Source organism: Pogonomyrmex barbatus, unplaced genomic scaffold (assembly GCF_055798465.1).
Source record: "Pogonomyrmex barbatus isolate J1 unplaced genomic scaffold, ASM5579846v1 scaffold2, whole genome shotgun sequence".
NCBI classification, from domain to species: Eukaryota; Metazoa; Arthropoda; class Insecta; order Hymenoptera; family Formicidae; genus Pogonomyrmex; species Pogonomyrmex barbatus.
The window spans coordinates 7,579,811-7,594,461 of NW_028297116.1; the positions used below are offsets into that span (position 1 = coordinate 7,579,811).

Sequence of the window (14,651 nt, forward strand, 5' to 3'; positions counted from 1 at the left end):
ATGTTTATTTTATAATTGCGTATTTTATAAGTTCTATAATTGTATAAAAATTATGCACGTGTTAGTATATTAAAATTGAAATAATGAGAAATGGAAATCACAGAAACATTTTGTGTCATGTTATATCCGTAATTATTAAACGTTATGTTGATTAATGCCGATGTACTGCGGATGTGATCTGCGCAAGGAAGGCGCGCGTGAACACATACGCATCGAGATGCATGTCTTATCTTATAACCGCATGTTGCATGCGGTAACTAGAAAAATGATAACTATTTTATTAGCATGAGATTTTGCATATTCGTTATTCGTATGTCTCATGACTAGAAAAATGAAAGTCGGCCTATGTTTCTGTTGCATGTTGCAAACGCACAAAAATAATTTGACTGTTTAATATTTATAGTCGTGACATTATACATTATATATCCAATGGTTTTTAAGTTTATTTATTAAGTTTTTAAGTTTACTTTAATTTTTTTGAATAATGAAAAGTAAACAGCCTTTTTATATTCGTACAATATTTTTGCACTTCGCAATGGAATCTCTTAAATTCAAAGTCATATAATGGTTTTTCAGAAATCGTTAGAAAACTATATTTATCAAATTGTAGATTTATTGACTGCAATTTATGACGTTGAGATTAGAAATAGTTTCTAATTTTTCCTGATAATGCATATACATCGCATATATGTTTCATGTTAATTTACGGGAAAGACGTATGTTTACTCGCCTTATCGCTTTGTATTTTTGGAAATACCGACATTATCGGATTACTTGAAACGACTATACGCATTCACGATAACAAATGATTGAATACAAACGCATCTAATTTTTATGCTACTTAACAGTAAAATTAACAGTTCGTTTTAAATTACGACAAATTACAATTAATGTTTTAATAATGCCACTAATAATTAATAAGTGAAATCCGAGTGACACGTACGTATGTTCGATATCGCGTATTAAATTGTAATTAGAATTTAACTATTCAATCGAGTTGTCATTCAATTTGACCTGCGGGCTGCAAACAATTTTCGACAGAGAAAAAGTTGGAGAAAGACAGAATACAGAAGAAAATAGAAGTAACATATTTTCGGAGCACGTTCTTCCTCAGAAATATCTCGTTCTGTTTAAAAATCGCGCGGGATCTCCTCGTTTCTCCGCGAACTACTGCTTGCGTATTAGCATTTTTCAGGTCCTTTTATAACGTTGAAAGTTGTGATGAGGAGACGCGATGCCGCCAAAGGTATCGCGTGCCCTCCAGAAGGCGCGTGTGCGATAAAAACTCGAGCACGCGAGCGATCCAAAGGAAGGGATTTGTGCCGAAGTCGCTGCACGCTTCACGTTGCACGTATGAGAGTGGGAGAAGCAGGATCTCCTCTCTCCAGGGACTCCGGTAATATATTATCGCAGTTATCGCGGCTGCAAATAGAATGGGGGACGGACACCTGACCCCGGCAATATCAGTCTGATCTAATCCGCACGCGTATGTTTCAAAATAAACGCACAACCGGCTTACATGATAACTGATCCCAGATCGGAGTATTTTAACGTTTTTCGAATATTCGAATATTGCGAGAAACGAGGGAGAGAAAATAGAGATTTCCATTCCGGAGGAGAATTCCCGAAAAGGCGACTGACCGGACATACAGGTGTGGTTCGCCGTTCTCCCCTGTCAACGTGCGCTCCCTCACCTTTCGGTACCTCCTCGTCGTGGCGAGGTAGGACGTGGCGGTCAGCACGCGGCTCATCTCGCACCATCTCAGGACGAATATCGTCCGACACGACACCGCTGCCATTTCGTTGTCCTCGTCGTCGAGGAACGAAGTCCACCACCGACGTCCCGATGTGCGATATACCAGATATATTCGTCGCTCGCTCTTCCCTCGCACAACTCGACCGGGGAGGGACTACAACGCACCCGTATACCACCCACGTCGCACGGCTTGAGTGAACCGACAACTACGACTACCGTGCTGCACGGGTAACATTGTGCGCGCGAACCCGAAACCCCGACCTTGCGAGCGGCCCGGCGACGCGACATGCGCGTCGCGCCGCGCTCGACGCGCATTGGCCGAACGGTGTTGACGTCACCGTTCGCGGTACGTCCTCATTGTGTTTGAAACGCGACTCGAGAGATCCTTTTAAGTTTTGTGTCCACAATGCTAGAAATCGGTCCGAGATCTCGGACGGAAAGAGAATATTTAAATAATTCGACCAATTATTTAAATATTCTCTTTCCGTCTTCCGGAGAATGTGATTGGTCAATTCTTTTTCTGTCCGAGATCTCGAACCGATTTCTAGCACCGTGGACACAAGGCTCTAGAGGCGGTCCGTGAAAATACATGTTACGCGCGCACTTTTAATTTTTTTTATTTACAAATACGTAAATTCACTGCTGTTTTTATTTTTTTTTGTATATCTTATTTTGTTATTGTAATAGAAATTGTATTAGACCTCACGTCTGAGGAGACTATGTTTGGTAAATAGCGCCGATATTTATTGATTCATTCATTCGTTCATTCACGTTATACCTGCGCGTAGGATTGTTCCTTATAGCATTATTAGATCTTCAAAATTTTAAAATATAGTACTATCATTAGTTTAAAAATAGATTAAATATTTTTTTGTTTCGCTTAAAGATATACATACGTATCATCAAAATATTGGGAAAAGTATAAAAATTCTTAAATTGTTGTACTATTTTTTTAAGTATCTATATATAAAAGATGAGTATAATTATTATAAGTATTTGAACGGTTTAAAAATTATTTAATTTTTAATTCTTAAAAAGAGAAATCGCGCATTGCAACGGTAATATTAAAATTATGTCGCATTCAGAATATATTTAGTTTATTTTAAAATTAAACTATTTGATTTGTTTTGGCTACGTTTCAATATTTATTGCCAACACAATATATATATATAATTTGTGTCATTTATATATCATATTCTATCAATACTAACAGTGAATACTGAAACACAATAACTGATTATTTTGAGTTATTCAATGTTTATAGCAACCCAAAAACTTTTTTATAAATTACCTATTTATTTTTATTTTTTGTAGTTGATTTCAAGGGGTAATCACAACAAAAATTTTTATTATTCATTAGAAAAAATGTTAATTAAAAATATATTCTTTTACGTAAATATTAAAAATCTTCTTATTTTGTTTATACTTTAGAGATGTTTTAAAAACATAAATTTAATTCGTTGAAAAATCCTAATGAAAATAAATCAATTAAAGCGAGAATTTACTATTTTCTCATCCGATTTTCAACGAGATTTAAATTTCAACGTCGGACTTTCGCATTGAATTTGCCGTTTCAAATCTATGAATAAAAGAACACTTTTTCGCTACAAGTTGACAAAATGAAATGTTAAACTCTCGAATTATGTTAATCGATCAATTCGATAAAACAGTAGACAATCAATCTACGTACACTGTCTTACTCGAATTTCCCATCAGTTATCTTAACCCCAGCAAAAACGACACTCTTGTGCATAAAATGTATTTCATCTCGAAAAGTATCTCAATCACGACGAAGGACAATATGATAACGTGACGTCGAACAGAAGAGATATTCAATTCCAAAGGAAAAGAGAATGTCGTCCGTTACTAGAGACTATTTTTATGAGAATTATTACGATTATGCTATTCATCCTCGCGCACTCAGCAACTACACCGTCTCGACGTCGCATCCTCACTTGAACTCATTGACTCGTCTCATCCTGACGATCCTCCTGCGCGTTGGCTTCGTCCTCGTTCAGCTCGGCAGCGTGCCGATCACCAACGTCAATCTGATACTCCTTCAGAATATAGTAGATCTATGCTGCGTCACCGTCATGTACTTCCTAATAGGTTTTCTTATTGCCTACGGCGACATTGATGGCTTGATCGGTGGAGGTCACTGGATCGGTGATCCAGCGATCGACAGAGATAATGCGATCGTGGGGTGGCAAGCGGTGGCGATCACATCGGCGATTTTCACCACCGCCGTTGCGGGTAGAATGCACACGATGGGATACCTGCTGGTGAGTGCCCTCTCATCGGGTTTAATTCAGCCGTTGCTCATCCACTGGGCGTGGACCGCCAAAGGATGGATGGCCGAGAACGAATTAGGGGGAAGGATGGTGGCTTTCAAAGATCAAGCTGGCGCGGGGGTGGTCCACATCGTCGGGGGACTTTCCGGTCTGATCGGATGCGTCATTCTCGGCAGAAGAATGTTAAAATTGAGAGACTTGGACGACGCGAGTATCACTCCCGGCTCCGCTGGAACCGTTTTCGGGGGTCTACTGTTAATCTTCGGAGGGCTTCAAGTAAATAGCTTTTGGCTGGAAATAAATTTCAAATTGTCTTCACGACAGAAAGATATAACTTTTTTATATAATTTTTTTATATAATTTAGAGTTTAATTATCGAGTTTGGAAAGAAATCGCAAATTTCTCTGATACACGAGAATTTACATAAATAAAAAATATTATTGAAAATAATCTAAGAAGAAATTTATAACTTTGGAGTAACCAATTGATAAACTTCAGATTTTTTCGTGATGATTTTTAAATATTAATCTTCGAGCTAAATGGAAACCGCGAATTTCCTAATCGGTTATGTATAATGCTGTGTTTGTTTACAGAGCTTGTGCACAAGCGCGCACGACCGCGAGAAATTCCGGATGTTCGCGCGGGACCTATCGTTCGCGTACGTTAACAATTTGCTGGCCGCGTCCTCCTGCACATTGTTAATCGTGGCCCTGCATTTCGTCCTCAGCCGTGAGACTTTCAATCATTGGACGGTAATGAGATGCGTTCAGGGGACGATCGCCGGCGTGGTAACTGTGTCGGCCGCGGCGAACGATTACTCGCCGCAAATAGCCATTGCGTTGGGCTGCCTGGGAGGCATCGTGTTCTACCTCGTTTCCACGCGGATATTTAACAGTGCCCTGGAGGATTATTGCAATGTCATAGCGGTACATCTCGTTTGCGCGATTCTCGGGAGTATTCTGGCTCCCTTTGGCGCTGCGCGCAACGACGAGGACACCGTGGCGATATTATTGAATTTCTCTTGGCAATTAATCTGCCTGGCCGCATTGCTGACCTTAGTTGGCATTGCAATGCTGCTGGTCTTCGGCATGCTGGAGTGCTGCGATATACTCCGTAATAGGTCGGAATGCCTGAATCATGCACGAGCTAACGCCGCCGTCGATAGAGGCCCGCCGAGATCGCTTCTGCAAAGACTCTTCTTTCCCGACAGCGGTTGCCTTTATCTGCAACCGGGCTCGACCTCCAGCAGAGGACATGATCCAAGCGTTGGTTCCAGATTTTGGAAGTATCAAGTAGAAATAGATAAGCTTAAGGAGGAGAGGCCTACTGCTACGAATAAACCGAAGGAAAATGTCAAAATCGAAGATAACGTTATGAAGGTTCCATCAGGTCGGTAAAATCTATAAAATAGATAATTATCTATCTAGTTTTCCTCTGTCTTGACTTTGTATTAATTTTATGATCTTGTAACAATTTATTGTTAAAAGATTATTATTCTCATTCCCGTTTTTGTAAAGAATAAATTATTCGCTATCTCATTGATGATGAAAATAATGTACAGGAACAAGAATAAAGAAAGCAAGACAGGTATATACTTTATCTGGGAGTACTCCGATATTGATAGAAGATCAAGGTGGTACCGGTGAATCGATTAACAAAGATCACCCGGAAAATGGAAGGAAAACATTTCTTGGAAAGGAGATAAAATATGCCCTAGATCCTATCGAGGAAATAGACGAGGAATTTTCGAAAGAATTTGAAGTCGTAGAAAATAACGCTCAATCTGTCAACGACAATCGCAATGTCGGGAGCAAAAAATCGATCTCAACGAAAAATTGTAATATGTCCGAAGATCGAAGAGACTTAAACGAATCAAATTATCAACTAAGAAGAACTGTAAAATTGATGAATTTACACCACGAATTTATCAAAGAAGATTTAAAAGTTGTATTGGGACCGAAACGTTTGGATTCTTCATCTAGTGATTCATGTGACGAAGATACTATCTTCACAAAGATGCCAGACTTAAATGAATCTACTAAAGATGCGATAAACAATGATTTATTGATTTACAGTATAAATAAATAAAATGATTTAAGATATTGAAAAATTTGGAAAATAGTTTTAAAGAAAAAAATTAAGAATAGATAACTTTTAAAGAAGTTATTATTACATTCTAAATTATTTTCTTATAATAATTTTAAAATCGTTTTAATTCCAACACAACAATATAGATGTTATAACAGCAAGGTGTAACAAAACCTGTACCTGGAAAAAATAAAGAGAATCGAATGTGTATCATATTAAAAAATTGTAAATAAAATGCGTGAACTTAAAATTAAGAAAAATATAATTTAAAATATGTATATTAGGAAAAATGTAATATATATTGCATTGTATCGGTTCATTATGTCGTCGCGTTACAAAACGAATCCAATGTAGGATTTTTAGTGCTTCTTTTATTAGAACTTACAGACTATTCGTACAGTTATTACAGTATTTTACATTAGAATAGTCATAAGTTAAATAATTGAAGTGTCATATGCACATCCTACGCGCAATTTCATTTATTCAATGATGGTATTTTCTTCTCCGCGCGACAGTTTATATTTAAACAGAATATTTACAAAACGCTTGTCATTTCTGTGCGTTTATATGCAAACAGATACCCGCGAAACTTGATAACAGTTTAGCAGTACATCATCATTGAGTAATCATTATTGCTAATTTAGCTAATATATAAAATGATATGAAAAATATTTCGAATTCGAATACAAAACTCGATAACATTCATTGATATGTAATTACACACAAATGTTTTTTTTTACTTTCAATCATTTTTACGTTTTTAAATATTTGTGTTAATACGAAAAATATATATAGATAGAGAAATATAAAATAGAAAGATAAATTGAATAATAATAGAAAGATGGAAAACCTAAATAGAAAAAGATCAGTGATGAAGTAATGCTATTTCCGCGGAGTCCATTATTTAACTTTGTCTGCCGTCAGGTTATTGTCAGGTAGTAGCAATCCGGACATTTGTTGCTACCGCCATACTGAACGAAATTAAGAATATTGATTCTAAAAATCCGATGTCGCGATTGATACATTATAATCATATATACAACATTGATAAAATGGCACAATTCGACGAAACAGATCAATCGGTTAATGTTATTGTTATCATTAGCAACTACTATTATAGTACTAACAATAAACTTTGTACACAATTTATTAAACGTTACATGGCATATTTTTAACGGCAGTATAAAAATGAAAACAAGTTATACAAACATAACAAAAGGTTTTTTTCTAAATATAACGTGATCCATCCGCAACATCTAATGTAATGGCATCATCAGAAACATTTGTAATGTGAGATATAATGATGAAATTACAAATAAAAAAAATCTTGTCTCCACTGTGATCTTAGGTTGCTCGTGATCTTTCTAAAGCTAGCGCTAGACTATATGCGATTTTTGATTCGTTATAATTTTATACAAATTCACCATTCGTTAGGATAGACTTACATACACAAATCATGATGATTCATATCTTTTGAATTTGTTACAAAATAAATCATAAACAATATACATTTGACAATTCTAACTATTCGCATTATGTTATGAATTATGAAGCATAAATAGAATGTAGTCTAACGCTAGTTTTATACGAGCCATACATATGATATTTTTTTATGTAAAAAGTGCGGCAAGCAGATATTATACGCAGATACTTGCCATGAGATTCTTAAAATCTCATGAATTCGTTACAAATGTACAATTAGATATGGTCACAGATACAATCAGTATTATTAAAAATATTTGTACATGTAGTTCACATTATTGGAGATGATATATATACGTATAAGTGACAAATAAATATAAAAAAATATACGTATACGATAATCAGATCCCATTATCATTCTCTCTTGACCAACAAAATCTCCTCGAGTCGCGCGCGTGATTCAATATTTTTTACAAATATTTTGTAAAATAGATATTTTAAATTCAAATACAGAGTCTATACATATAAAAAATAAAAAATATGGCGAAAAATAATCTCGAAAGTTTACTGTATAATTATTACCCGCTGAAAGACAAATCTATTCCTATTCTTTACAACATTTATCAAATCCACGATATCAATTGTATCCACAATTATCGTAAGAAATCTTAAGTATTTTCACATACGTATAATTTCGTATAATTTATCAGCGGATAATTTACATAATATATTAAATAATCGTCTATCGGTCTTATTTAATCGCACCAGTTTCAACTCTTGATAGATTATTGCAAATGGATGAACATTTATCAACGAATCCGAGATCGAAGTTTTTAGATTTATCTCGGATACATTTGAGCTGTTCCTTTCGAATCTTCATTCTATTTTTTTTTTATATAGTACACTTATATTAACATCAAAATAATACGTTACATCAATGTACAAACGGACGCGATCACACATCTCTTGTTGGCCTTTCCAATGCTGATACCAAGAATAGTATTGTCAAAATATACATAGCTTTCTTGTCATCATTATTATTGATCTTAAATATTTAACGACAATTAATATACACTGTATCTCCGAAAGTTAATGGACTCGAGAGAAAAACTCTTAAAATCACAAAATCTCGCGAGTGCTCGTATGGACGATACGATAATCGGTGCAAGAACAATCGATGAACTACCTGACTAAAAATTATAGTAATACAGTTCATCGATTCTTACAATAAAAAATATATATTTCTCAAAATAACATAATTTGGATAAGTCTTGCGTTAAATAAAAATCGAATTTTAATTTGTTGATCATAGACAAATCATAGACATATATGATAGATCGGCTCTTGTCGTAAGAGGCAGTGTGAAAGATATGAAGGACAGAAATAACGCTCCGGGCATTTCTGTCTTTTTTTTTGGTCACATAGGAATAATAGGAATAGGACAAAAACGAGCATGCGTTGTAGTGGAATGAAAAGCAGCGTAATATATGACCTAAAAATTAAATATGCTAAATATAATAAATTAAATATATTTTTAATATATTTTTTAATAATTAAATATATATATATATATATATATATATATATATATATATATAGATATACTATATAGTAGTAAATTCAATTTTATTTTATAAATTTTGGTACGATCATGCTGTATTTGTTAAAAAGAATACGGTATGAAAGAAAATATGATTTTTCATAGATAAATATTCAATGTATCAATCTATTATATATGTCTATGGGTGAAATATTACGTTTTACTGAAAAGAGTACTCTTCAATATCATTCGTTACAACACGCATATCATGTCTGATAGTAAAATTTCATTTATACTCAATGTTACATTTATACTCAATATTATTGCATAAATTTTATTTACTACATGGACATTTTTTTGATATATGAAATCTGTCGTTACATCATAAAATTTATAAAAACAAGTGAATTTTTTTTATAAAGATATATTTTTCTTTTGAATAATTTTCGATTCACATGTGTTTATCAGCTTTTATTTGGCCCATTTTATGCATATATGTATATATGAATAAAAAGGCATCTAATTACGATTGGCATCAAGTAATATTCTTTTTTATCACGACGTGGTAACGATGATAATGATAATTATAATAATACAATAGCAATTAATATTAATAATAAAATAAAAGAGATAATAATAAAAAACTAATATTATTAGTTTAACAAAAGTCAATAATTACAACTTTGATTTCATAAAGTCGCTTATATGACTAGCTTCTGCAGGGTTTCCAGTTAGATTAGGCCAGTCTGCGATAGGCCAGCATGGTCCTTCCTCTTGAAGATGTGAAATCCAGTAGAATTTTAAATGTACAATTACTTTACAAGTCTTCCATTAGCAAACGACGTATCTCACTGACAGCGGAAGCGAGTAACCGGGAAACGTTAAAGTTTCACGTAATTGGCGTTTGCTAGGTCATCACAGTGTCGGTGAGATCTTCCTTCAGCCACTGTGGGATCGTTCTAGACCCAAGCCGCTTTAATAATTTCACTAGAGCCGTGTTATGGGACAAGTAATATCTCTGCAAAAGACACAACGTTTGAACAGATTACGATTATATCACATACATTTCTTATATTTAAAAAAAAAATTATTGCAAGAGTTTTACCTGTAATAATTTATATGATCTATCTTCCATTGGCGGATATTGCCGACCTTTACTTTTGCCGAGACATTTAGTACGATCTTCGTTAGTTACTTGACAAAAGAAACCTTTTTTTGGATCGTACCTCAAGTGCGAGGAATAGTTAAAGGCAGGTGTTATTTTCAGAAATCGCTGTAATTCGTGCAGCGTTTCTACGGGATTTTGTCGTAACTGTTCACCATCGATAATATGTAATTGTTGAGGTAAATAGAATGATAACCATCTTTCTAAATGTTGGGCGTATTTTCCAGGATTTAAACATCTGAGATTGAATAAAATATCAAATTATAACTTACATCGATTAAAATATCCGTAATAATAATACGTTACGTGTTATACTAATGGTTTTATCTATATATAAGATTACAAAGATGAAAATAAAGATGAAAATAAAGATTTCGTAATTTTAACCACTCATCCGTTCATTAACTTTTGATTACTATTGCAAATAGCATTTCATATATTATTAAATACATTTTGGATAATCGTTCGCGTTCAATTACATACCTATTTCTAAGATCCCGTAGAGGTTTCGGTGCAGAATCACTTGCTGTGATGACCGCATGGAAGGAGTAATTGTTCGCTACCGGATCTCCGTGTACTCTAGTATGCTGGTACCATGAATAAGCACGTCTAGCTGGAGAGAGCAATATAGTGATTAGCTTAGCTCTTGGCAGAAGTGCATGAGCCCTTCGCGGTACTAATTCTCCATCAAAATAAGTGGCAGATTTTTCGAAGAGATATCGAGAACTCTCATTTTTCGATGCTGGAAAAAAGCTCATATACCTAAAAAATATTTTTTTTTTTGTTTTAAATGATATAATAATAAATGCGAAATTAATATTTGCTGTTAATTACTTACCAATCGAGACCTTTGTAGTAATTCTTTCCATTAAAAAATTGTATCTCTTCAAAAGTGTCTGGACTCGGCAAATTGCTGCTTATTGCTGGATGAATGGATAGGAATGTGTATAACGCCGTAGTGCCAGTTTTCTGAGGTCCAATTACTAGAAATCGCGGTAATTGATCACAAGTTTTATTACGAGACCAGATCTTCTGATGTCTCTGGTCATCACACGGATTCTATAACAAAAAATATATGAACGTTTAATAATGTTTAAAAACATAGCAAAAATAATCAAATATTGAGTCTACTCACTCCCCACACTGGATCAGCCTCCTCGGGATATAACTGGAAGTAACGTTCCCCAAGTTGAAGTGGCGGTGCACTAGATAGCCTTAGATTCGTCCAACATTGAATAAATTTTATCACCGACTCGAAAGTGTACAACGCCAGTCGATCGTTTCCATAATTCGACATATGCGTCATAAAAATATTTATCTGAAAAAGCAATATATGTTTAAGATTATTTAACTGTTGCATATATTATTATAAATTGTTTTATATATTTAATCAATATTGTATCAGATTAAAAACGATTAATGACGAAATTCATTAATCTGTTGCAGATTAAATTTCCTAAAATAAACTCTTATGATACGAAAGATCAAAGCCTAGCAAAGATTGCTTTCGTAATGGCTGATTTACTTACTGGATTATATACGATCGTTTGGAAAAGTTCTCCGCCCTGTATCGACTCGTCCAGCTTTTCCCTTCCGCCCGGATACCTCTCGATAAAAATCGTATGAGTAAAAAGGCCACAGGTTTGCCTCGGTAGAACCTAGAGTATATAAAAGGTTTATATTTCCGATAGCTTGTATTATCAAATTTATGATTTGCAGTATATAAAAGGATTTAATTATAATAAAACAAAAATTAATATTAAATATATAATATTATATTATATAATATTAGCTAGTATAATATAATATTATAAAATATTTAGTCTGGCAATAAAAAAATAATTTTTTATAAAAATTTAGATTCGATTTATGTATTGTTTCCGATAAAATAATATAATCGCTTTTCACCAAATCGATTAGGAAACAAATAGTAAATTAGTCATTGACGATATTTTATGACTGATTACGTGTTTAACATTTATGTAAATTAGCATGCAATAAAATCGAGATTTTGGTAATTCGAAAATTACGCTATAAACTAATATTCAATCGCGATGCATGTGACGATCGATACGAATAACGTTTTCAATGTATACGAATTATGTGTTTGCACAACTCGTACATCATATTTATCGGAAATGTTTACTTTGAAGGAAAGTCGATTACTGTAGTCAATTTGTGTGACTTTCTACCATAATGTTACGGTGAATGAAGCCACGTCTCAAGCGAGCTGGCCTCAGGTGTGGATACTCTTCGGTGCTCGTGACCTTGATGTTCCATACTCGCTTCCACGCCTCGTAGAGGCCTTCGTGGACCGGATAAACGCCGGAATGATGTGGACTTACGCTGTATCCGCTTCCGGTTGGTATACCGTGATCTTTTGCGAATTGCTTGTTCAACGCCATGTCCAATTGTAGATGAGTTACATTCTCGTAAAGATGCGGTTGTTGATGATTCCACATGTGGGAAAACCACGTAAATCTAAAAAAGATTTTCGAGACATAACAAAACATTTTTATTGGTCTCGCTAATGTCGCATAAAAAAAAGATCAGGCTTTTAAAGCGCATGGAAAATTCTACGTATTTTTTTTTTTAGTTTTAGTTTTAGTTCAATGTCGACAGCCGCAATTAACTAGGACCGTAGTGAGTGAGGCTTTGTAACGTTTTGTCGTAGGTGATTATGGCAGCATTATAACAAACTGTTGCGTGACATTATACGATAAAAGCTATGCTACAATGTCGACGTGATCGTAAATTAAGTTTATATTATGCACTCTGTATACATATATGTATCATAATAAATTACATAATTGTAGCAGTCACAACTGGTAATCCTAATTAATTAAATTATCTTTAAAATTACATCAATATTTTCAACACGCATACAAATTTTGATGTAACAAACATAATATTCTATGATTATTCTACACGCCTTTATATATTATAAATATATTTATATAAATATAAATAAATAAATGTATGTATGTATATATATATATATATATATATATATATACGTGTGTGTGTGCGTGCGTGCGCGCGCGCGCGCGCGCGCGCGCGCGTGCGCGTGTGTGTGTGTGTGTGTACATATAATTCTAATAATGCAATATTCTCCGAACTTGTCACTTCTATGTAATTAATTTTCTAACTTTTTATACCTGTCTACGTTCTCCAGAAGCATGTCGTCCCCCAAATTCTCCTCCGCTGTCCCGTGATGAAAATATTTCCCGGAAAACCCCAAATTGAATTTGAACCCCGGCACTAGAGCTTGAATTCTCTGCTGAGTGGCTAGCAATGCCATTACATCATCTTTTCTCAACCTGGTACCTTTTTCGCCGACGAATATGTCGTCAACGTCCACCAAGATCATACGATTTAAGCTGAGGCTCAATTGCCCATGCGACAGGTAGGATAACGAGTCTAACAGCAGCAATTTGTGCAGCCAAAATCGTAGGCCACCGCCGAAAAGGACTCTTTGAATTCCGTCGTATCTGCCGTGATCCTGTTTAAATATATTTTGCAAATTAAGACTTCTCTCTCAGATCTAAAAAAATCTATTCATTAATAAATCTATCACATTATAATATACAATTTGCGACTGAAAATTATTTGCTCCGTTAATATCTAACTAATCTCATAACTGGAGATCACTAATCGCATAAATGATATAAATGAGATACATTTTCAATAACGCGTCGCAGTTTATTCGCCTGAATTTCTTCTATTCATGCTTCCACATTGTTCCTAGTTGGCGTTCCAATTTCAATTTCAATTTTCAATACGTCGGCTTTGGGATGATTTTATATACATGAACGCACATAGAACCTAATCATCGCGCGTTAACGAGCATCGTTATTTTTCTCTCAATAAAATATGGCGAATAATCGGCCACGTCCGACGTGTTAATTGCATTGTTCGAGGGAAACTCTCCGGTAACTCCGCAGCTTCGGCTATGAACCGAGCTTGTTAGCAGTAAACAACAATAATAATCTCACGGATAATCCTATCCATGCAAGGGATAGGGGTGTCGGGATAGATACGCGGATCGCACAGGTAACCAAGTGATTAAATCAGAAGCCAATCAGCCGTAGGCTCATTCAATTAATGACTGCGTGGCGCGCTTCATTTGCTACATTGGAACTACCAATTTATTTAGTTTCAGGGATTGGTTCCACCCTACTTTATTTTCGAATAGGTTAATACCGAATGAGACAGAGAGTGATGAGAAAAAGACTGTCAAGATATTTCCGAATTATCAAATGTGAAATATAACAAATATAGTGAATTGGAGGAAATTACATTGAGAGACATCAAAGTATTTTTTTTCGTTTTATTTAGGACTATCTACGAGTAAAATTGTTCAATTAAAGAAAGAATTTAGTTTCGCAT

The 14,651-nt window shown here is 34.6% G+C and overlaps 3 protein-coding genes across 5 annotated transcripts in view; 1 reads left to right on the top strand and 2 right to left on the bottom strand.

Moving 5' to 3' along the window:
* The window catches only part of MCU (mitochondrial calcium uniporter), a 55,012-nt gene extending 52,994 nt beyond the window's left edge, over positions 1-2,018 (bottom strand). The window contains exon 1 of one of the 2 annotated variants that reach the window (XM_089076321.1): positions 1,642-2,018. In XM_089076321.1, coding sequence (XP_088932447.1) covers positions 1,642-1,761 — 120 coding nt within the window. In that variant the 5' untranslated portion in view covers positions 1,762-2,018. The remainder of the gene's footprint in view (positions 1-1,641) is intronic. The other variant, XM_011639516.3, reaches the window with a different exon arrangement.
* Positions 2,019-2,500: 482 nt separating this feature from the next.
* On the top strand, positions 2,501-7,618 carry Amt2l (Amt-2-like protein). Its single transcript, XM_011639514.2, has 3 exons — positions 2,501-4,323; positions 4,641-5,436; positions 5,609-7,618. The coding sequence occupies exons 1-3, from the start codon at positions 3,610-3,612 to the stop codon at positions 6,133-6,135; spliced, it is 2,037 nt and encodes a 678-aa protein (XP_011637816.2). The 5' UTR covers positions 2,501-3,609; the 3' UTR covers positions 6,136-7,618.
* The window catches only part of sfl (N-deacetylase and N-sulfotransferase sfl), a 248,346-nt gene continuing 240,181 nt past the window's right edge, over positions 6,487-14,651 (bottom strand). For both annotated transcript variants that reach the window (XM_011639513.3, XM_011639511.3), the window contains 8 exons: positions 13,421-13,764; positions 12,455-12,743; positions 11,792-11,920; positions 11,398-11,580; positions 11,101-11,321; positions 10,746-11,024; positions 10,203-10,500; positions 6,487-10,115 (listed from right to left, as the gene is read on the bottom strand). In XM_011639513.3, coding sequence (XP_011637815.2) covers positions 10,005-10,115; positions 10,203-10,500; positions 10,746-11,024; positions 11,101-11,321; positions 11,398-11,580; positions 11,792-11,920; positions 12,455-12,743; positions 13,421-13,764 — 1,854 coding nt within the window. In that variant the 3' untranslated portion in view covers positions 6,487-10,004. The remainder of the gene's footprint in view (positions 10,116-10,202; positions 10,501-10,745; positions 11,025-11,100; positions 11,322-11,397; positions 11,581-11,791; positions 11,921-12,454; positions 12,744-13,420; positions 13,765-14,651) is intronic.

What these genes read in the sequence shown, in the direction of transcription:
- Amt2l (XM_011639514.2), top strand. Translation starts at nt 3,610, where the DNA reads ATGTCGTCCGTTACTAGAGACTATTTTTATGAGAATTATTACGATTAT. An exon ending in TAATCTTCGGAGGGCTTCAA is followed by an intron (nt 4,324 to 4,640) that starts GTAAATAGCTTT and finishes GTTTGTTTACAG; the next exon opens with AGCTTGTGCACAAGCGCGCA. An exon ending in CGTTATGAAGGTTCCATCAG is followed by an intron (nt 5,437 to 5,608) that starts GTCGGTAAAATC and finishes AATAATGTACAG; the next exon opens with GAACAAGAATAAAGAAAGCA.